General features: G+C 41.2%; 1 protein-coding gene and 1 long non-coding RNA gene across 10 annotated transcripts in view; one reads left to right on the top strand and one right to left on the bottom strand.

The window, feature by feature from the left end:
* EDEM3 (ER degradation enhancing alpha-mannosidase like protein 3) overlaps positions 1-1,620 on the bottom strand; it is a 65,939-nt gene extending 64,319 nt beyond the window's left edge. For 5 of the 9 annotated variants that reach the window (XM_063726174.1, XM_054524263.1, XM_054524236.1 and 2 more), the window contains exon 1: positions 943-1,343. In XM_063726174.1, the coding sequence (XP_063582244.1) occupies positions 943-1,100 (158 nt within the window). In that variant the 5' untranslated portion in view covers positions 1,101-1,343. Of the gene's footprint in view, positions 1-942 lie in introns of all 9 variants that reach the window. The other 4 variants (XM_009240132.4, XM_002809696.5, XM_063726176.1 and 1 more) reach the window with 4 other exon arrangements.
* On the top strand, positions 1,513-22,684 carry LOC129048591 (uncharacterized). Its single transcript, XR_008511032.1, has 2 exons — positions 1,513-1,987; positions 22,361-22,684. It is a non-coding gene; the product is annotated as an uncharacterized LOC129048591 (long non-coding RNA).
* The last annotated feature ends 1,354 nt before the right edge of the window (positions 22,685-24,038 follow it).

Genomic DNA, 24,038 nt, shown 5'->3' with positions numbered 1-24,038 from the left:
AGATACTACCAATAAGTTACAGCAATTTACACTCTCACTAAGCCTTTTTTTTCTACTCCTTAACTAACCAGAACTGTATCCTTGTGTTTTGTATTATATTTACTAATCTGATGGGCAAAAACCAGCTAGCTCCTCGTTTTAATCCGCATCTCTTACGTTTATGGAGGTTGAGTAACTTTTCATGTTTATTTACCACTTCCATTTCCTCTTCTAGCTTAACCGTTCATGCCTTTCTCCCATTTCCTACTGGTTCTTCGCTTTTTTCTTATTCATGTGTAGGACCTCGTGTATGTATTACTCTGAATTAAATGGTGTAAATAGAATTGATAATTTTACGACACTTCCAAGACGGATAAAAACTACTGAATAGGCATACTTGAGACTTTTGAATAATTTCCCCCCAAACATTCTGTTCTATTATGAAAATACAGTGCAAGAAAACACTGCAAGGAAATAGTAAAATGTGTAAAGTTCAAGTTCCAATGAACGCCCCCTTTTCCGTAACAGGTGTAAACATCATTTCCTTAACTACTGTGAGATCAGCAACATTTTCCCAGCTGGAAGCTCACTTGTGCGAGAAAGCTAACCATGCCTCGGTCGACAGGCAGCCAACCGCAGGACTCCAGCGCGCTGCGATGCGGGCTGTAGCCCCCTTCTTGGACCACTGACATGGCAGCCGCGTTGACACACCACGCCTGGCTTCAAGGAGCCTGCACATGTCACCGGCGGCCAGGGCGACACCCCGTCAGCTCCCCCGAAGTCAGGTCGCGGGCGGCGGTTCCCACCTCCCCGGACCCTGTCCACCCCTCTAGGGTTCTCGCGCGGCAAGAGCCGTTCCATTCGCGACAGGAGAGGCCACTACGCGACCAGGTCGCAATGACAGGCACCCCTCCTGTGGTCAGCCTCACCGAGAAACCCACCCCAGGCTGCCAGCACCCTTACCCAAGTTTCTGTTTCTCCTCCCTACTCATGGGCTCGGCCCCCGCCGTCCACACGGAGGTGGCCGACACCAGGCAGAACGCGGCCGTCGCCGCCACTAGGCTCCATCGCGCTCGCTGGGGGATCGGGGACCCACAGCCCCGGCCGCCGGCTTCGCTCATGGCCCGGCGGTTCCGCGCACGCGCAGCTGCTACGCCCGGCCGGTGAGACACATTGCTGGACGCTGGTGGCCACCGGGCTGCTAGCCGTGCCGAGACGGGGCGGGATGCGGAGTAACACGGACGGCCGCCGGCGCCAAACTGTTTCCCGAAGCCACCACGCCGGTCCCCAGCGCCAGCGCTGCCACCGCCCTCCGCCCTCAGTATCCCGGAGCGCCTCCCCCAGCTTTCCGGTGTCGTAGTCTAGGAAACCGCCTCCCCAACGTTACTTCCGGGTAGGACCGAAGCCGTAGAGCCTCAGGACCAATGGAGACCTCATGGGAGAGGGGCTGTCTCCGGCGACTGGAGAGGGCATTGGCCAGGAGAAGTGAGACGTGGACAAAAGGCGGGACTGGGAAGGGATCTCTCGCTTCGACCCGCCTCCGACCCGCGGAGTTGCCGCCTGAGGACTACCAGTCCCAGTGTGCACTGCTTCCTCCCCGGCTCTCCCGCGAGCCGACTCGGAGCCGCGTCTCTCGCTTCTACCCAGGATAGGCGCGCTGCACCCTGGGACTTGTGGTCCTCCGAGGTCGCCGGTGGTTGCTAGGATCCCACCTCCCCCTTTCCTCGGCGCTCTGCAGTCAACCCTGTCTCGGTGGGCTGCGGAGTCCCGGGAAACCCGTCAGCTGTTTATCTCTCTTCCTCAGAAAGTTGTTTCCCAGAGAGCTGGCTGAATGAGGCGCACTGTCCCCAGGTCAGTGCTTCTGCGTTAGGGAATAGTGTTGGAGTAGTCGTCTACCCTCAGGGAAGTTCCAAAACACAGTAACAGCAAAATGAATTGAGCCTTTGAAGGCATTGCGCTAAGGTTTTTACTCGCAATCACCTCATGCACTCTTCTCAACTCTGATAGGGTAAGTACCACCACCCCCCTTTTGCAGACGAGAAAACAGAGACTTAGAAAAGTTGGTTAACAAGAGCTCGTCACACTGCTGGATTAGAATCCATCCAGCCTCTGATTCGGAAGCCCTTGCATTTAACCACCGCGCAGTACTACGAGGATGAAGGAGCACGTGGGTCCTCGTACATGATTAATAATAGTTGTCTCAAAAGCTCAACGTAGGGAGAGCTGTGTGGGCTGCAAAGAAGGTTTAATGAAGGAGATTGGAACTTGTAATGAATTTTGATGACTGAGTCCCAGGTTAACTATTGGTAAAATGACACGTCGGTTCCTCTTGAAAAACCACATTGTTTTTCTAGTGTGGTCATTCAATAGGTAGGTGCGGAGTTTAGGAGCTTGGATGTGATCTCTGTGACCACAGTAAATTACTTACGTGTCCTTTAAGCAGCATTCAGCCGTCTTTCTGGAAACGTTTCTTCCTTGACTTTTATCACCTTACCTCTTACCTCTTAACCTCTTACCTCTTACCTCTTCTCTGGCTGACCCGTTTTCCTTCACTCTCTCGCTACTTTATATTAAAATACAGGTGTTCCCTTAAGGTTTTCTTTTTGTCCTTTTTCTCTCTGTACTCTAATTATTCCTTGGTGATTTCTTCTCATAAGGATTCAGCCAACATATCTCTGTGGTTGATTTCTAAATCAATATCTGTCCTGATCATTAGACCCACATTTCCACCTCCCTAATAGAAATGTCCTAATGTCTAGCCCAAGGGTAGCTCAAACGTAAGATGTTTTCTGATTCAAATTAATGCATCGGAATCATTGTCAGCTCATCTTTAGCCTTCGTGGTCTGCGTGCAATTAATTACCAAATTATATAGATTTTACCTCTTCTATCTTTCAGATTATTACCTTTCTTTCTATTCCCACTTTTGCTCCATTCAAGCTTTCGTTACCTCTCTCCTAAACTATTGCAGTGGCTCAATAAATGTTAAATATACTTGCTTCCTTATTCCTTCAGTTTTCTTATCTATAAAGTGGGAATAATATGGTCCTTTTATCCAGTAGTCCCCAATTTTTTTGGCACCAGGGACCACTTTCGTGGAAGGCAATTTTTCCACAGGGCGAGGGAGACACCGTTCCATCTCAGATCTTCAGGCATTAGAGTCTCATAAGGAGCGTGCAACCTAGATCCCTCGCATGTGCAGTGCACAATAGGGTTCATGCTCCTATGAGACTCTAACGCAGTTGATCTGACAGGAGGTGGAGCTCAGGTGGTAATGCTTGCTCGCCTGCTGCTCCTGAGAGGCAACTGACTGGTACCAGTCCACCGCCCCAGGCTCGGGGATCCTTGCTTTTATCTACTAACATGGATGCTGTGAAAACACATGAAGTCATTTCCGTACAATATTTAATATCCTTTTTTTTTTTTTTGCATGGATCTCCAATCCTACATTGGTTCCATCCTAGTTCTCTTTGGCAGCATTAATGTTGAAGTTACCGATTATCTCCCTGCTGCCCTACTCTTCTCTATACATGGCTGTCAGAATTGGTATTCAAGAACATCTGCAAACCCTCTGAATACCTTCTTTCTTCCTTCTAGTCTGCCCTGCCCTCAAATCCTATGTGATAACTAAATAATTCCTATTCTGTATCCTTTCCATGCCTTTGCTCATACCATCTCCTATGCTACCCCATCATCTTTGTGCAACACTCACCACCTGTTAAGGCTGGGCTCAGATTCCATCTCCACAAAACCCTTCCAGAACCTTCTAGTTAGCAGAAGTTATCCTCCCTCTGTGCCTCCTTGGTATTCTGTATCTTTGTTATTGTGTTTTTCACAGTCTGCATACCCACTACATTTTAACCACATGAAAAGTATTGACTTTAGCTTATTTGTAGGTTGTCTTAGTCCGTTTTCTGTTGCTATAATGGAATACCTATAATGGAATACCTGAGAGTGGGTAATTTATAAAGAAGGGTAATTTATAAAGAAAATAATTTATTTCTTACGATTCTGGACTGGGAAATCCAAAAACCTGGCACCGGCATCTGGTTGGCTTCTGACGAGTGCCTCGTGCTGCATCATGACATGGTGGAAAAGCAGGCACGTGTGAAAGAGGTGAAACATGAGGGGCAGCCTCTCTGCATAACAACCCATTCTGGCGGTAACTAATCCAGTCCTGAGAGAATAAAAACCCACTCTAGCAAGAAGTAACCCAGACCGGAGAAAGCAGCATTAATCCCTCTTAATCACCTCTTAAAGGCCCCATCTCCCCAGATCACCATACCAGGGACCACATTTCCAACACAGAAATTCTGGGGGACACACTCAAACTATAGCATAAGGATATTCTGAAACATCTAGCACTGTGCCTCTCCTGCTGTAGATGCTCAGTAAATGTTGAATATACTTGTTTCTGTATTCTTTCAGTTTCCTTATCTAAAAAGTGGGAATAATATAGTCGTTTTATCTACTTACATAGATGCTATGAAAACACATGAGGTCACTTCTGTACAATATTTAATATTATCCTTTCTTTGGACAGATCTGCAATCCAACATTGGTTTCATCCTGGATCCTCTTTGGCAGCCTTGGTGATGAAGTTAGCTAAATAAATACCTGTGAGTTGGTCTTGGCTCTTGCGTAGAGAACATTACAAACTAAAGGTCAACACCAATCATACGGTATTTGAAAACTAAGAACAAATAAAATAGAAAAACAGTGACATTCAGTTATACGGAAATATAGTCAAGTCAATAATTTGAAGTAGATTATTAGCAATAACACAGTTTTCTTTACCTTCCTGATCTTCCAACCCTTTATAGGAAGTCAAAATTGACTATGAACTATCATTAAGAACATACTAAAGAAGAAGTACTGGCTTTTAATATTTAACATTTTCTAGAATATTTGTTTGTTTTCAAGTTAATGCTGCATTTTTAAAGATTATAATGGGAAGCCAGAACATAATTCTTTTTCGAACTGCTAAATAATAAGTATCTTTTTTTCCTTGTTGAAACTCAATTTCTAGCCAATGATTGAGTCTATTTTTCACTGATCTCAGCAACCTTGAGTAGAAAATCTAGTGTGACCTAATATCAAAGGTGGAGCCCATGGAAATAAAAGAAAAATATATTCACAAAATGCATTTCAAAAAAGAACACTTTTTTTTTTTTTTTTTTTTTGCTGGGTGCAGTGGCTCACACCTGTAATCCCAGCACTTTGGGAGGCCGAGGTGGGCAGATCACTTGAAGTCAGGAGTTCGAAACTAGCCTGGCCAACATTGTGAAACCCTGTCTGTACTAAAAATACAAAAATTAGCCGGGCGTGGTGGCAGGCTTCTGTAATCCCAGCTACTCGGGAGGCTGAGGCAGGAGAATTGCTTGAACCCAGGAGGCGGAGGTTGCAGTGAGCCAAGATCATGTCTGCACTCTAGTCTGGGTGACAAGAGCAAAACCCTGTCTCAAAACAAAAACAAAAACAAAAACAAAACAGAAAAACATATTTAGCCCTGTAATGAAAATAATGGAAATTCTTAGCTAATTGGCACTTTATGAACACTAGGAAAAATTCACTTACGTTATTTTAAAACCTATACACTTAGTGATAAAAAGGACGTAAGAGTTAATTCAGAGAGCCTAGTGTTGTACAGAGGGAAAAAGACTGGTGGAAAGCACATCAGAAGAATAAGGATAGAACTTTTAAAGATATAAAGATTTTTGATGTATAAAACCCATTAAAAATGGTAAGAAATAACAGCCATTTCTAAAATGCCCTTTAACCAGTTAACAATCTGTTTGCACAGCCTTGTAGCTTATGTAAATATGCATGCTCACTTTCCTGCTTGGATGTGTCAGAAGTTGGGGAGGGATAGGAGCCCTGGGTGGAACCATATGGATTCAAAAACACAGGGAGGGACTCCATTTTAATATTATGGCTCAGAAATAGTCCTAGGAAGCTGGAACCAGCTGTGCAAAACTGGTCGTAGAACAGCAGTTGCCCCTAAATGATTTGAATTCTTTAGTACTACAGTTCTAATTACTCCTGAAACTCTAGTATGGAATTTGGGAATGGTGATTTTGTCATTCTTCAAATTGCTTTTCCTATTCTCTGATAGCGTGCAGAATTGACAGAACAGTTTTCTTCTAGAGAACCCAATCTTGCAAACATTAAATAAAGACAGTAATTATTCTGTATTCACAATTAGTGACTTTGAGGCCTTAGAAAGAGCACCTCATGACAAAGATACTCGGTGAATGTCTTTGACTGACTTCCTGCGTGGCTGTCGGACTGACTTTTTCAAATTCTAAGAAAGAGAATGAGAGATTCAGATGATTCACCTCCCCCAAAGATGTCCCCAGGGCTTTTTCCACCTCTCAATCTTGATTTGAGATCTTCAAAATCACTTCAGCTTCAGATTATTATCCCATTTCTCTCATTGGCACTAGCTCCAACTCTCTCAGGCAAGAAAGTTTGCTCCTGTGTCATGATTATTTGGTTGGGTCACTTATTTAGTGGCCATTTTCCATTTACTTCAAGTATCAGAAGCAAAACCAAGTCACACGGCTCTTCGAGGGAGTACATTTTGTGTTTGTTCCCTCTCTTAAATCCCCATTTCACTATCAGCATAGTTCCCACTTATTGGTACAGTGTGGCCACAGGATTTAGGTGAGCGCCATTCAACAACAGTTTGCACAGGTACCATTCAGGCCAAGAACAATGGCTCCGAGACAGCTCTGCTGATTATTGGCTGGGCTTCCTTAAGCAAATGACTAAATCTCTTTGTGCTTTCGTTTCCTCATTTGTAAAATGAGAATAAGAATAATACCTACCTCACAGCATTTTTAGAAACATTAAATGGTTTAATTGTTATGCCTTCCTTTTAGGGATGTTGTGAAGATAATGAGATGATATGTGTAAAATATTTAATACAGTTTGAAGGAACTCAATAAATAGTAGGTATCCATATCATGATTATGAGGTAAAGAGAAAACATCGTCATTGTTGAGAGTAGGATTCAAGGGTGAGTGCAGCTGCTCCAACAGCATCCATGGCTCTGGTTTTATTTTCAGCCCTGAATCTTTTTTTCTTTTTTAATTATTATTTTTTTAAAAAGAGAGAGAAAGAGAGACAGGGTCTCACTATGTTGCCCAGGTTGGTCTTGAAATCCTGGACTCAAGCGATCCTCCCACTTCTGCCTCCCAAAGTGCTAGGATTACAGGTATAAGCCACCATGCCTGGCCCCAGCCCTGAATCTTGTCTACTTCCTTTGCCTGCTTACTTCGTGCTGCCATTGCAGGCTCCCCATCCAAAAATGTAGTCCTCTCTAGGCCAGCAACTCCAGAGACTGTTGAATTCAGGCACAGTTTGTATGAGCTATAGAGCCTCATCCCTGTATTAGAGTAAATATGCACAAAAACACAAGGTACTTTTCTCTCCACTTAAAATTGATAATGGCTTCATTTGTAAGACATTTTAAGTTATAAACGTTCTGGAATAAAGTTGTCAGAAAATCTTTGCAGCTTTTTGTTTGTGTGACTTTCTTCAGTTTTACTTTGTTTTTATCAAAGCTCATCTTACCTCCAACCCCCAAGGGATTTAGAAAGATAGTTTTACTGGTTATCTAATAATGTATGAAATTAAGGATCGAAGTGAAAGGTGCCCAGCTGATCTTGTCAAAAAGCATTAGGTAGAGTAATCCCAATATTAGGACACTTAAGAATTAAAAATAAGTTATTTCTGTAATGATCCTATCATTTCTCATTATCCAAATCCGACATTCTTCCTAGAATTGTTATCCAAATCCTGCGTTCTTCCTAGGAGCTCCCTTTGCATACATATACATATATGATGTTTTGTATATGAGCATATATAAATATATACATGTATACAATATACATATATTGCACATGTATGTATTTGTATACACGTACTTGTAATACTGTCTTTTCACCCTTTCTTCCTCTTCTTGTAATCCTCAGAGTGGTCCAAATTTGTCAATCCCCAGCATTTCTTAACCTCAGAGGTAAATGCTGACAGTCCTTAAATATTTGAAATTAAATATTTCCTGGCCTCCAGCTTAAAGTTGTATGAAAATAGTGCTTATTTCTGTTTCTTCTCCAAATGTATTGATAAGTTTGGAGTTTTTTTGGTTGGTATTGTTTTTTGTTTGATTTTTTACAAGTAGAGCTTTTAGGTAATAAGTGGGGGTAGTGAAGATTCGTGATGGATGAGAAGTAGAATAAAGAGTTCTTGGTTTCTTTGCAGATCAATCTCTTTGTGATACTTTAAAATCAGTATACAACCTTCAAATACATGATTATACTTAAAACTTTGAGAGAGTGGTGTTAGATACCATGACTCTCTTGAAGATCACCATATTTTTCTTGGCACTAGGTGATGAGGCAAGTGTAGTTTCATTGTGCACAAAATGTATTATTGTTCATCCATTGCCAGAGATTAATAGACGTTATTATTTACAGAAGTAGCTCTTAAGCAAATATAATCTTCAGAGCCTTCCTAGCCATTTTTGGGAGACTTGCACCCAATTTTAGCACAATCTCTGGGTTCCCAAGGCCCCCACTCTAATGTTTAATGTTTTCTCCTGGTTTTTCTCTGCATCACTTCACATCACTTCCTCTTCCTTCCTACTCCAATTCATTCTGCATGCATATGTGTGTGCATGCGCACACACACACGAACACACACACATTTGCTTTGTGCCTACTCCTGAACATTGAACTTTGAATCAGCTGACTTGGGTTCTACATTTAGATCTGCTAGTTACCATTTTATGGAAGTCTGTTTCTGTAAGACTCAGGTTTGGTTTTGTTTTTCTCAGTTCATATGGCCAAGAGAAGTGGGCAGAGGTTCCAGATGTAGAATCAGATTAGTGGTTTAAAAGAGTAAAATAACTATTACAGTTTAATCATGCAAAGCTACTGGCTTGTTTTTAGTTGATAGACATAGTAGTCAAATTATAGGAGTTGGGGTGAAAATTATTTCCCAACAATTTCATAACAATTAAACCAAGTTAAAAATTAAAGCAAGTATCAGGCTGATTTCCATCACACGTACAGACATTTATTAAACAAATATGTGTTAGCGAACAGAAACAAGGTGATATACCTGTTCTGTGAGTTTGATGAGGTCCCAGTTCTCTATCTTTTTAGGTTCTGCAATCATGACCTTGCATGAAAGATTCACTGGAAGCAGATGAATAATATTCCAGAGCTAGAATTCCATCACCCTTACAATAAGCATCTGGCAACCGGAAGTCCTTCAACTCACACACCATCCCTAATCGTCTGGCTTTTTATAACTTGTTCATGCAAGAATGAGAGTGTCTCTAAAATATTTTAGCCAGTCCTTGTATCTTGGAAATCACTAATTATATGAGAGTCTGTTTGTCGTATCTATTGTGATGACTGACAAACCACTAATTTTGACAATGAAAATTCACTTTTGACATATGTTATAGAATGATTTTTGCCATTAAAGAGATAAGAGTGACAGATGTAGTACCCACCTCTATAGGGGTCTGCCTGATGAGACCACTACCTGCCATCTTAGAATATGAATCTATGATTAGTGCAACTGACTGCACCTTGATTGTAATTTAACCTAAGCCATACAAGATATACTGTCTATATTGAAGAATTTTGGGGTATATTGGCAGACATCATACTAATAATAATATCTACAAAGAACATATAAGGCACTTTCACCCCTCCTCCATGTGAGAATTATATCCTTGTTTTACAGATGTAGAAAATAAAGGTCAGGCCAGGCACAATGGCTTACATCTATAATCCAGCACGTTGAGAGGTCGAGGCAGGAGGTTTGCTTGAGCCCAGGAGTTCAAAGTTGCAGTGAACTATAGTCGCACCACTGCACTTCAGCCTGGGTGACAGAGCGAGACCCTATCGCAAAAAAAAAAAAAAAAAAAGTAAGTAAATGAAGTTTACAGAGAGGTTATGTCACAAGTCAAAAGCAGGGAAATGGTAGTAAAATTTGGATATAAGTCCAGACTATTTCTACCATACTAAGATGACCATAAATTCTGGTTTGCTTGTGACCAGATTTACATCATTTTCATGGTATCTATATTAGTCCATTTTCACGCTGCTGATAAAGACATACCCAACACTGGGAAGAAAAAGAGGTTTAATGGACTTACAGTTCCACATGGCTGGGGAGGCCTCACAGTAATGGCAGAAGGAAAGGAGGAGCAAGTCACGTCTTACATGGATGGTGACAGGCAAAGAGAGAAAGAGAGCTTGTGCAGGGGAACTCCTCTTTTTAAAACTATCAGGTCTCATGAGACTTATTCACTATTGCAAGAACAGTATGAGAAAGACTCACCCCCATGATTCAAGTACCTCCCACTGGGTCCCTCCCACAACACATGGGAGTTGTGAGAGTTACAATTCAAGATGAAATTTGGGTGGGGACACAGCCAAATCATATCAATATCCTGATTAGTGCCCCCTTTCATTTTCAAAACTGTCCCAATTTAAACAATAAATAATATGATCACCCAAATTATACTACATTGCCTCCAAAATCCAAGGACCTTCATTCCCCAACTATGTCAGACTCTATCAGACATATGAACAAGACACAGCAGTGTTCCTGTCCTGGCCTCTTCTTGCTCCATCACACCATTTTGAATATAAGGGAGAAAAAAAAACACACAGTATAATTAGGTGGCACAATCTAGGCAAAGAAAGTCCTGATTACAAGAAATACAAGTCTACTCTATTATAAAGGAAGGTATAATGATGAATCACCAAAAAATTGGACAGACTATCCTAAATCTTAATGAAGATTATAGGAGGAAAATTAAGAGCAATATTGAAATTAAGTTATGTTTTCAACCAACCATGTTTGCCCAAGAACATTCATATTGACTAAATTTGGTGTCTGTTTCCATTTATACTTACCCTAGAACACTAGAGGGGAAAATAGTTTTGCACCCAAATTTTACCATGTTTAGGTATAATATAAAAGTCACACTTGTGTTACAGAATTAGATTTATTAGTCAATTGTGGGAACTAGCTGAAAAGCACTTCTCTTGTTTGCACTGAAAGTTTACTCAAAGAGCATTCCTTTTTCAGGCAAATCCAAAATCCCTTATCACTGCCATGACCTTTTCCTGAAATTATGAAGACAGCCGTCCATGGCTGTGTATGGGTTGGGAAATACTGGCCTTTTCTCAGCTGAGGGTTCACCATGGCAGAGACATGCTGCCCTGTGACCCAGCCATGAGGAGACCTTCAGAACTAAGAAGTGCCATTGTGTAGGCAAAAGCAGCCCTCTGTCTGCATTATCCCATGACTGGTTATCTATACTGTATTTATGCCAGTCAGAGACTACTGCTCCATTGTTTTCCATGCCGCCCCTCTCTGACGGTTACTATTCTTTGAAACTTCTGCACAAGGTTAAGCTACAGCCACTAATGTTTTGCCACCTCTGACATTGCCTGAGGTCTTCCCAGTGATAGGCTGTCACAGTGATTGGCAGCAATGGCAGAATAAGAACATCTGAAGAGGTCAGCACAGCCAGCTAGACAACCTGGAATTCTCTGATTAAAGTTAATTCTGGTCCAGGCATGGTGGCTCATGCCTGTAATCCCAAAACTTTGGGAGGCCAAGGCAGGTGGATCACCTAAGGTCAGCAGTTCAAGACCAGCTTGGCCCACACGGTGAAACCCCCATCTCTACTAAAAATACCAAAAATATTAGCTGGGCCTGGTGGCACATGCCTATAATCCCAGCTACTCGGGAGGCTGAGGCAGGAGGATTGCTGAGCCCAGGAGACAAAGGTTGCAGTGAGCTGAGATCATGCCACTGCACACCAGCCTGGCGACAGAGTGAGACTCTGTCTCAAAAAAAAAAAGAAAAAAAAAATTCGGCATGTAGATTAGTAGCATGTTAGAAGACATACCACTATTTATAATAAAATGTATTTAACATCCACATTTTGATGATACCCACTGGGCATCTGTGGTGTCATGGACAAGGAGGGGGTCATGGGAATGTTTTGAGCTGGGAAGATAGGATAGTTGTCTTTATTGCATTTTCAAAAGAAGAAAGTTTCATTCTTTCCTTTTTTCTTTTTTCTTTTTGAGATGTAATTTCACTCTGTTGCCCAGGCTGGAGTGCAGTGGTGTGATCTCGGCTCACTGCAACCTGCAAGTTCAAGCAATTTTCCTGCCTCAGCCTCCCGAGTAGCTGGTATTACAGGCCCCCACCACCATGCCTGGCTAATTTTTGTATTGTTGGTTGAGACAGGGTTTTGCCATGTTGGCCAGGCTGGTCTTGAACTCCTAACCTCAGATGATCCACCCGCCTTGGACTCCCAAAGTGCTGGGATTACAGGCGTGAGCCTCCGTGCCCAGCCCATTATTTCTTAACCTAATAAATGAGTATCACCTGCCCATCACCTTCTTATTAAGGTATTAAGAAAATGGCAGCTAGTGTCTAATTAGTCCTAAAGCATTCTGGGTGCTTTATGTGTATACTCTTTATTTTCATTTTCTAACAATTCTCTGGGGTAAATTCTAGTATGATTTGCATTTCCCAGGTGAAGAAAGTGAGGCAGCAAGAGGCCCTCAGGCTCCCAGTCATTAAGTCGTACAGCCAAGTTTAAAACCCCTGCAGTCCGGCCACAGACACAGCATTCGACCAGACAATGCCCTGCCTCACAAATAACTTTCTAAGATGGATTAGCATGCTCCCTACCACCTTGTTGCCTGAAACAAAATCTGTAATGTATTTAAATATTCAATACGCCACACTTGCATTGGAAAACATTACAAACTTTATACCACCTGTAACAACATTTGACCTACAGGACATTTACATTAGCTTCAAATGAGTTTAAAATTTTTTTAATTAATTTTATTTTAATTAATTTTTTCTTTTAATTTTTCAATTTTATTTATTCTATTTTTTTCTTTTTCTGTCTCAGTGGATGCAAAGAGTTTTTTTAATATTAAGAAAGATCAGCTGGGTGCGGTGGCTCACGCCTGTAATCCCAACACTTTGGGAGGCTGAGGTAGGCACATCACTAGAGGTCAGGAGTTCAAAACCAGCCTGGCCAATATGGCAAAACCCTGTCTCTTCTAAATGCACAAAAATTAGCTGGGCCTGGTGGTGGGTGCCTGTAGTCACAGGTACTCAGGGGGCTGAGGCAGGCGTAATTGTTCGAACCTAGGAGGCAAAGGTTGCAGTGAGCTGACATGGCGCCACTGTACTCTAGCCTGGGCAACAGAGCGAGACTCCATCTCAAAAAAAAAGAAAGAAATATTCATTAACTCAATAATGAATAACTTACTGTTCACCTCTCAGATACAAGGCACAAAATTGAGTATGCACAGTCTGTGGGAAAAAAAAAACAAAAAACAAAAAAACACCTCTCTGATAGGAGAGATAGGATATCTATAAGTCATCATAAAATGAAGCAGAAAATAAGTGTCAGCAGAGAAATGTAAATTCAGAGCTAAGGGAGTTCAGGGAGGCAAACCTGCCAAATTTAGTGACCTAAAACCCTCAAGAGTGTCCCACCTTCTTGAGTGTCCATTGTAATCGCTACTGTGTATAAACCATGATGCAATCTCTGAAGATATCATAGCAAGGAGCAAGATGCTAGAGAAGCTATTAATGATTTAGCTCTCTTGGTCATGAGGTAAGATGAATTGAACTTTTTAAGTAATTTCTCCCACTTGAAATCTTGTTACTACTGCTTTCTGACAAACAGGCTTTTTTTTTTGAGACGGAGTCTTGCTGTCACCCAGGCTGGAGTGCAGTGGCGCGACCTCAGCTCACTGCAACCTCCACCTCTGGGTTCAAGTGATTCTCCTGGCTCAGCCTCCCAAGTAGCTGAGACTACAGGCCCCCACCACCATGCCCGCCTAATTTTTGTATTTTTAGTAGAGACAGGTTTCACCATGTTGGCCAGGCTGGTCTTAAACTCCTGGCCTCAAGTGATTTGCCTGCCTTGGCTTCCCAAAGTGCTGGGATTAACAGGCATGAGCCACCCTCGCCCAGACCAATGTTTCTCAATTTTCTGAAAATATTGTTAAATTTGAAGCCTTAATGAAATCTGTGCCTAGCATAGCACCTTATGCAGTAGGTACTTAATAAATACACAACTGTGTGTACATTCGAAAATAAGCTTCCTTACATTGTTCTCAACAGATGTTCTCTATTGTCTTCATCACATTAGATCTGCCTTTACCTTCTTTCATTAATTTAGTAATTCAACCAACATTTGTGCAGAAGTAGTAGTCTGGGTTGCTGCCTTTATTTGTCTATACAGGCATCTCTAACCCCCGGCTAGTACTGGTACCCATCAGTGGCCTGTTAGGAACTGGGTCGCACAGCAGGAGGTGAGCAGAGGGTGAGCTAGCTATTACCGCCTGAGCTCCACCTCCTATCAGATCAGCAGCAGAATTAGATTCTCACAAGAGCAAAAATTCTATTGTGAAACTGCACATGTGAGGGATCTATGTTGCACACTCCTTGTGAGATTCTAATTCCTGGTGATCTGAGTTGGAATAGTTTCATTCTGAAACCATCATACCCTTCCCCTGCCCCATCTGTGGAAAAAAAATGTCTTCTGCAAAATCAAAAGGTGTCCAAATCTTGGGGACTGCTGCTATAATTTGGCAATTGGTTAAATGGTGGTGCCCCTCACTGAAATGGAAACCATAGGATAAGGGACTATTGGGAAGAGGGGGATAGATAACTTTAATTGGAACATGATGAGTTTGAGGTGCCTGTTTGACATTCTAGTGAAGGAATAAAATAAGCAGTTGGATAAGTGGGTCTGGAGGTCATGAGAGAGATGTCAGCTTTTAAATATAAAAGATTTGAGAGCCATCCAGCACTGTTGGTAGTAGTTATGGAAAAGTGATTCTTAACCTGAGGGGTAAGAACCCTTAGGAGGTCTACCAGTTGCTTTAGGATGTCCATGTAACCCTAAAATTAGATGGAACATGCCCTCCCCCAGAAGATTCCTGAATTTTATCACATTCTCCAGGAGGTTCATGTCCCTAGAAAAAAGGCTCAGAATAAGTGTGGAAAGACAAGATTCAGGGAGAAACACTGGGGATCTCTAACATTTAAGAAATGGAAGAAGAGTGATAAACAAGACCGCAAAGTTTGGAAGCAAAACAGGGAAAAGAGTCACAGAAGTCAAAGGAGGAGATATTTTCAAGGAGAAAGTGGCCAATAGTGTCCCATGCTACCATAAGGTCAAACAAGATAAGGACAGAGTTCTCTGTCTTACTTGCACATTCCTCAGGGTAGGTTCTGTATGCAACAGGAACTCAGTTCATGTTTAATGGACTAAAAAAGTATGTCCTTTAAATCATTTGAGAGGCGTGAAGTTAAAAGGTGAAATCAATAAAATGATATGCTCATGGCAGGTTTAATTAGGTTTGCCTTTACATTAACAAATGAAATACACATGAAATTAGACAGTTTCACTTTATTAGGTCATTTTATGAAGTTGTGTAAATTGGTGAACTGAACCTCTCAAATACTTACATCCAACTTTATTCACAGGTAATATAAGCAGCCACTTCCATGGAGTAATTGAAAAGATATCTATCTCCTTATACTTTACTATCCCTCCTACTGCTATATTACAGTGCCTAAAAGACCAGTCATTCTAGAAGAAGCGCTTGTCACCTGGATTATGTTACCTCGGAGGTGGGCCACATTGGCTGGCTAATGTTTGCATAAATATTATTAACCCAATATGATCTTGGATTGTTAGCTCAAGAATAATATAATGCCTTTTTATTTGTGATGCTTTTAAGTTCAAAAAGAATATTTTATAAATACTTTATTATATTATTTAATACTCACAGTGCCCCCCAAAGAAACAAGTAGTCAAAGGAGCCTTTTAAGGGAGAAAAAAAGGCACCTAAGGACATGGTCTCTGATACAGATAGATAGATAGATAGATAGATAGATAGCTGGAGAGATAGTTAATAAACAGAGGTTTTGAGGATAATAGTACAAATGATAATGATGATGATGCTCTTAGTTATGATACAAGCCAAGGTATGGGAAGAAAAAGACCCCCACAAACAATGGTTTATACAAGATAGAAGGTATTTTTCTCCCAGACAATATTCAGAAGCACGTGCGTGATTCAGACCTGAAAGGCAATTTTCCTTCACAGTAATCTAGGAACGCAAGTTGCTGTTCTATCCCCAATAGACATCTCCATGGTAGACATTGGTTCACCAGTATCACATAAACCTTCCAGCCTGCCTGAAAGTGGAAAGAGAAAGAGGAAGGCAAGCAAGTTCCTTTAAGGAGGATGTGACCTGGAAATTGAACACCTCTTTGCTCGTATCCTATTGGAAAGTACTGAATCAACTGGTCACGTCTAGCGCAAGGAAGGTTGAGATTTTTATTCTCTAAGTGGGTAGCCATTTGCCCAGCTTAAACTCAGGGATTCTATAACTAGAAAGGAGAAGCAGATAACAAATATTGGGAGACACTTGGCAGTCTGTGCCAAACCCTTGCTTTGGTGTATTATAGCCATCATTACAGTAATGGTGCAAATATGAAATTTTGATATGTATATAGATTTCTAAAAAGGGTTAACTGTGGAAAATCATTCTCATTTTAATTTTGCTTATTATATATATAGTCTGTCTATTGAATCTCTTAATACTAAAGTATTAATAGTAAAGAAATAGTGGGATCTCTTTGGAGAGGTATTTAAAAACCTCATTATTTTGACTGAGCCTTGGGGAAATTTTACAGTTGCAAAGGCAGCCCAGTTTATCTTTATGACTTTCCTTATCCTTTCTCCTCTGTAGAAGATGTGTAGAGATAATATGTTACTGGAAATGGTGCAAGGCAGCTTCCGTGGAGGGTACTTAAATCCTATGGTGATGAGAGACACAGCTAGTAAACAATGAAAGCTATAATATCAGTAATTGCAGTAGCTCCTGGAATAAAAGAAGAATTAAATATAACAGGATTAGCATAAAAGTACTAGAGGGCTGTTTTTCACAGTTCCACTTTTGGAGAGGTGGAACCTGTTAGAAGTTGATAAGAAAATTTAGTGGTTTGCAAAATTATGTAATTTACTTAATATTGGGTTTTGGTGAGAAAGCAGGGAAATTATGAGAGATGTTGCCCAAGGAAGTAAGAATGTAATAACAGTTAAACGGAAGTGTTTTTCCATCACTTCCATTCCTCCAGGATGCTAGGGAACCTAGATTTAACAAACTGTTTTTTGTGCGTTTATGAAGGGTTTTTTCTTTCTTTTTCTTTTTTTTTTCCTTTTTTTTGTTTTTTGTTTTGTTTTGTTTTCTTTTTTTTGAAACAGAGTCTTGCTCTGTTGCCCAGGCTTGAATGCAGTGGCACGATCTCGGCTCACTGCAACCTCCACCTCCTGGGTTCAAGTGATTCTTGTGTCTCAGCCACCTAAGTAGCTGGGATTAGAGGCATGCACCACCAAGACTGGCTAATTTGTGTATTTTTAGTAGAGATGGAGTTTCACCATGTTGGCCAGGCTGGTTTTGAACTCCTGGGCTCAAGTGATCCTCCCACCTCGGCCTCCCAAAGTACTGGGATTACAGGCATGAGCCACTGCACCCAGCCTGTTTTTCGTGATTTTATTAATGGTATTGATATAGGAGTTAAAAAGAAATTATTTAGGCAGATAGTGAGGGTAAGGAAGCTCTCAGTAAGGTTTCCTTTTAACGAAAAGCAGCCCCCAAATCATTTTCTTTTCTAACAAAGAGCAGCCTGTAAAATGGAGCTGTAGACGTAGATAGACAAGCAAGCTGGACGCTTGCACAGGTGAATGCTGGCAGCTTGCCAATAAGAAAAGGCTGTCTGGGACTAGGCATGTTCAAAACAGCAGCTCCATCTTCCCTTCTCTGTGCCAGCCACGTGTACAATAAGGAGCAAATGAGATGGCCTGGCCAAGTGAAAAGTTCATTTGCATAATAAGATTAGGGTGGGGCAACCAGCCTTCCCTGCAGCCCTGTGTAAACATCACACCTGGTGGAACCAATCTGTGGGCCCTACATAAATCAGACACTGCCTCCTCAAGCCTGCCTATAAAATCTGCTGCAGTCTGCAGCAGGACAGCTTTTCCCTTTCAGATGCCCCTCTCTCTCGCGAGAGAGAGAGAGCTGCTCTCCTGTTTCTTTTGCCTATTAAGCATCTGCTCCTAAACACACTCCTTGTGTGTCCGTGTCCTTAATCTTGGTGCAAGACAACAAACCCAGGGAATTTACCCCAGACAATGATGCCACTTCAGTATGTTCTTGAACTGTGCTGTCTAATACAGTAGCCACTAGCCACATGTGGCAGTTGAGCACTTGAAATGTAGTTAATTCATAATGTAAATAGACTTTTGGATTTTCTTCAAGGTACTGGATTTCAAAGACTTGTTATGAAAAAATAATGTAAAATAATGATTTTTAACATTGATTACATGTTTAAATGATACTATGTTAGATGTATTGAGTTAAATAAAATATATGATAAACACTAATTTTACCTGTTTCTTTTCACTTTTTTTAATGTGGCTACTGGAAAATTTTATATTACATTGTGACTCATTTCTCTTGGGACAGTGCTAACTTAAAAAATTTAAATAAGAGAATGAACAGGTGATCTCTTTTCCCAGCTTTTGACCTATTCTAAGAACAAAGGTTATAGAGGTTTTTTTGTTTGTTTTTGTTTGTTGTTTTTGTTTATTGTGGGTTTTGCTTTGTTTTTGAGACAGGGTTGCACTCTGTCACCCAGGCTGTAGTGCAGTGGCAAGATCATAGCCCACTGCAACCTTAGCCTCATGGACTCAAGCTATCCTCCCACTTCAGCCTCCCCAGTAGCTGAGACTACAGGAACATGCCACCGTGCCTGGCTAATTTGTTTTTTCTTTCTTTCTTTTTTTTTTTTTGTAGAGATGAGGTCTTGCTTTGTTGCCTAGGCTGGTCTTGAACTTCTGGTCTAAAGCTGTCTTCCCACTTCTGCCTTCCAAAGTGCTGGGATTACAGATGTGAGTTTTAAACCAACAGCCTCTCTACCTGAAGTTCCCGCACACACCAAGTCAATGCAGGATCACTGATAGTGTATCCCAGGGTCGTCAGCCTTGGGCTGAACAATTTCTAATGATGGGTGTCCTGCTACTTTGCATGATGATCCTTTCCATTTCTGGACAATTCCAACTATCAGAAAGCCCTTCCTCTCATACTGGGAAAAAATTTGGCTCTTTGTAATTTCAACTTCTAAGATCTTTTCCTCTAGCGTAATTAAAATATCTCATCCTTGCCATATGTCTTTCTGTTTAATTCCATTTAAAAAGTACAAGGTAATATGTAAGGATCTATCAACAACTATCAGCCTCTTCCATCTTCACCAGCTCAAATCTACTCCTCCCCAGGGCAAACAGAATAATGCCTCTTCTCTCTTATTTGACATAGCCTCATTTGTCATTAGGTTTTTTTTTTTAATTGGAATATTCATTTCCCAAAATTCTGCAGATACAAGTTTGTGGAAGAAAGCAAGAGTCATGATAAGATGAAAATATTCAGTAAGGAACTGACCTCTAAAAAGTTAGTCTGCCCTCAAACATTACTTTCAATTCAACACCAGTGTCTAGGATATAACAGATTCTCTCAAAGAGAGTGATTTAAATATCAAAGGATTGAGAAGCACCATGGGAAAATTGATGAAGCCCTTTAAAAAATGATTTCTATGATAGCATAGCAAATTTCAAATGACGTGAATTATCTCATCATACTTCCAAAAATTTTGTCAGGAAAGGTTTTGGCAAATAAAATAGTAGCACATTTGTGTGATAGGCTGAAAAACATGGACTTCATCAAAAGTTGGAGTCTTGGCCAGGCACAGTGGCTCATGCCTGTAATCCCAACACTTTGGGAGGCCGAGGCAGGCGGATCACTCGAAGTCAGGAGTCTGAGACCAGCCTGGGCAACATGGTGAAAACCCGTCTCTACCAAAAATACAAAAATTAGCTGAGCATGGTGGTGCACGCCTGTAATCCCAGCTACTCGGGAGGCTGAGGCAAGAGAATCTCTTGAACCCAGGAGGTGGAGGTTGCAATGAGCTGAGATCTCACCACTGCACTCCAGCCGGGGCAACAGAGAGATACTATGTCTCAAAAAAAACAAAAAAAATTTGGAGTCTCTTGGTCACCCTGTGAATCTGGCCTGGTCTTGTGATTCGCTTTGGCAAATAGAATGTAGTGAAAATGACAATGTATAAGTCCAGAGCTCTGGCCTCAAGATGCCTTGCAGCTTTCCCTTTTGGGCTCTCGGAATGTTCCTGCTATGGTCAAAGAAGCCTAAGCTATTCTATTGGATGGTGGGCGACTACATGGAAAGAATGGTCCAGCTGAAAAATAGCACCAACATCCTAGACCCGTGAGTGAGGCCATCTGAGACCCTCCAACCTGTTAAGCTGCCAGCTGGTTGCAGTCACGTGGTTGACCCACAATTGTGAGAAATGAAAAAGTTGTTATTTTGCACCGTTACATTTTGGGGTGGTTGGGTATGTAGCAGTAGATAACTTTGAGAACTTGATTCAGCTCTTTGTTCATTCTAAGATTAGTGCACAAGTGAAATGAAAGCCAACATTTTCATTTTTTCATAATCAACTTCCTTCTACTCTGTTATCTCTATGATGTCTGTCCTATGTCACCCTCTTAGACACTCTAACCACATGGCCTTCTTTCTGTGCCTTGAACATGCCAAGGTCAGTCCTGCCTTCGGGACTTCATTCTAGCTTTTCCCTCTGCCTGGAATGTTCTTACTGAAGATATTCACTTGCTAATTCCCTCACCTCCTACAAAGTCATTACCTCTGCAGGAGGCTTGACCCCACTAGGACATTATTAACCTATGCGTTTATCTCTCAAACTTTAGTTTTTATGCTTGATATTGTAAACAAAAAATAAAATTCTAAGGCCTTCCAACCATCTGAATGGACAGCCAGGACTCTTAAAATTTAACCTGAGAGTCTGTTTCAGGCCATGATGGAAAGTGGGGTTCAAACATGCCTCATTATACCTCTCCGGCATTAACTCAACACAGACTTTAATTCTGATAGGAAACATTTTGAAACCTATTCTCTCTGAAGCCTGCTAACTAAAAGCTTCATCTGCATGATAAAACTTTGGTCTCCACAACCTCTTATCTTAACCCAGATATTCCCTTCTGTTTGATCTCAGTCTTATAGACAAACTCAACCAATTGTCAACCAGAACATGTTTAAATTTTCCTATAGTCTGGAAGCCCTCCCACCCCCTACTTTGAGTTGTCCCACCTTTGTGGACCAAACCAATGTATTTCTGAAATGTATTTGATTGATGTCTCATGCCTCCCTAAAATGTATAAAACCAAGCTGCACCCCAGCCACCTTGGGCACATGTTTTCAAGACCTCCTGAGGGCTGTGTCATGGGCCATGGTCACTCATATTTGGCTCAGAATAAATCTCTTCAAATATTTTACAGAGTTTGACTCTTTTTGTTGACAATATTAATCTTTCCAAGTTTTGCCCCCGATTACTTTTCTTTAGTTAATTCAACACATATTTGTTAGAAAATGTTAGATGAATGAATCAAGTGATCAATGGAATCATTAGAATCGATGAACAAGGAATAGATAGGAATGTAAATTTCTCGGAAGCTAAGATACTGCATTTTCTTGGATGCTAAGATACTGCATTTTCTTGGATGCTACTACATTTTATCAATACTGTATCCTTTATTTTTAAGAACAAAAATTCCGACCCATTATTCTTCTATCTGCTCCCTCTTACCACTCTTAATCCTTTTAAGGCTGGGCACAGTGGCTTATGCCTGTAATCCCAGCACTTTGGGAGGCCAAGGTGGGTGGATCACGAGGTCAGGAGATCAAGACCATCCTGGCTAATACAGTGAAACCCCGTCTCTACTAAAAAAATACAAAAAAAAATTCGCCAGGCGTGGTGGCGGGCACCTGTAGTCCCAGCTACTAGGGAGACTGAGGCAGGAGAATGGTGTGAACCAGGGAGGTGGAGCTTGCAGTGAGCCACAGTGAGCCAAGATCGCACCACTGCACTCCAGCCTGGGCGACAAAGTGAGACTCCATCTCAAAAAAAAAAAAAAAAAATTCCTTTTAAGTACCTTATGATACCTCGTAAGGCCTTTGCAGTGGTTTGAATAATGGCCCCCAAAAGTTATGCCCATGACCTCATCCATGTAGCCTATAAATATGATCTTACCTTGATAAAAGCTCTTTGCAGAGCAATTAAGTTAAAGCTCTCAAGATGAGATCATCCTGGATTATCTAGGTGAGGCTGAAAGATAATGACAATTTTTTTTTTTTAAGGAAACGAAAAAGGAGAAGACAGACATAGAAGAGTAGGCCACATGAAGACTAAAGCAGAGATTGGATTTATGCAGCTACATACAAGGAATGCCTAGAGCCACCAGAATCTGGAAGAGATAAGGAAGGATTTGCCCCTAAAGCATTCAGAAGGTGCACAGCCCTGCTGACACCTTGATTTTGGACTTTTTTGGGGACCGGGTAGCCATTATCTTTCTTCTTGATATCCAGGTTCAATTGAAGGTATAAAATGTCAAGTTCCTCAGCTCAAAATCAAAATCTCTACTCTGCCACTATCTTGGTAATTTAAGCAAATTATTCTGCCTCTTTGGGTCTAAGTTTAGTCACTAGTAATATTAAAGTGGTAAATTAGATCAGAAGATCCCAAAATGACATTTTGAGAAATTCTGTTTTGAAGGATATGAATGGGTGTGCCCTATAACAGGCCCTGACCACAACCATCAGAGCCAGGGATGGGGGTGGATAAAGTTCTGTGTTCAAATAACTTTGGGAAATGCTGGGCCAGATATATACTATGTCACCTCATCCCCTGACTACAGCTGATTTGGACCAAATGTAGATACCTTACCCAAATTAGATTTCAGAGAGTCTCTCTCAGGAATTTTGAATTAAGATTCAGAAATTATAGTTAGTCTTTCCTAGTTCCTAGAAATAAGGATAAATAAACTCAGGGGCTATGCACAGAAAAGTAGAGAAAGCTACACTGCAGTTAGGTGAGAATGGAGAGATATGCGGAGAGAAACAAATAAGAGATGAGACAGCCTCAGACACAGTGAAAGATGGGGGAATTATGCCAGATGGATTTGGGGTTCTTCAGTCTTCGTGAGATACTTTTATAACCATAAAATGAACTTTCTTTTTTTTTGCCTGAGCTAGTGTGAGTAAAGTTTTGTTACTTGCATCCAAAATAGCATTAACTGAGACAGGAAGATTAGCCCTTGATAGCTAACATCTTATTGGTCCATCTAAAATATAACAGAGGAAAGAACTGGGAAACACTAGCTGAAGTCCTAGGGATGAGAGTTAAAGGACCAAGCAGGTAATAGAAAAGGAGAAAGCAAACTTTACATACTTCACAAGACCTTCATCATTCACATCTTAACACTGGTTTTGATAGCAGGAAATAAAATTTAGTGCATAATCCCTTTTCTCAAGGATTTAAGTACAACATTGCCAAGTCAAACAAATTTTTTTCAAAAATTTTTTTTATTTTAATTTTTATTTTTTGAGATGGACTCTCACTATGTCACCCAGGCTGGAGTGCAGTGGCATGATCTCAGCTTACCACAACCTCCTCTTCCCAGGTTCAAGTGATTATCCTGCCTCAGCCTCCCAAGTAACTGGGACTACAGACACATGCCACCACGCCTAGCTAATTTTTGCATTTTTTTTTTTTTTTAGTAGAGTTGGGTTTTCACCATGTTAGCCAGGCTGGTCTCCAACTTCTGACCTCAAGTGATCCGCCCGCCTCGGCCTCCCAAAGTGCTGGGATTGCAGGCGTGAGCCACCGCACCCAGCCTCTCCTTTTTAAAATAGATATTTCTTGATAGTAGCTGTGTATAATTTATAAAAAGTCATCAGGTTTTTTGGTTATTATGTGTGTGTGTGTTTGTTTGTTTGTTTGTTTGTGACAGGATCTCGCTTTGTTGCCCAGGCTGGA

Source organism: Pongo abelii, chromosome 1, assembly GCF_028885655.2.
Source record: "Pongo abelii isolate AG06213 chromosome 1, NHGRI_mPonAbe1-v2.0_pri, whole genome shotgun sequence".
Lineage (NCBI taxonomy): Eukaryota > Metazoa > Chordata > Mammalia > Primates > Hominidae > Pongo > Pongo abelii.
This window is presented reverse-complemented; position numbering and strand designations above follow the sequence as displayed.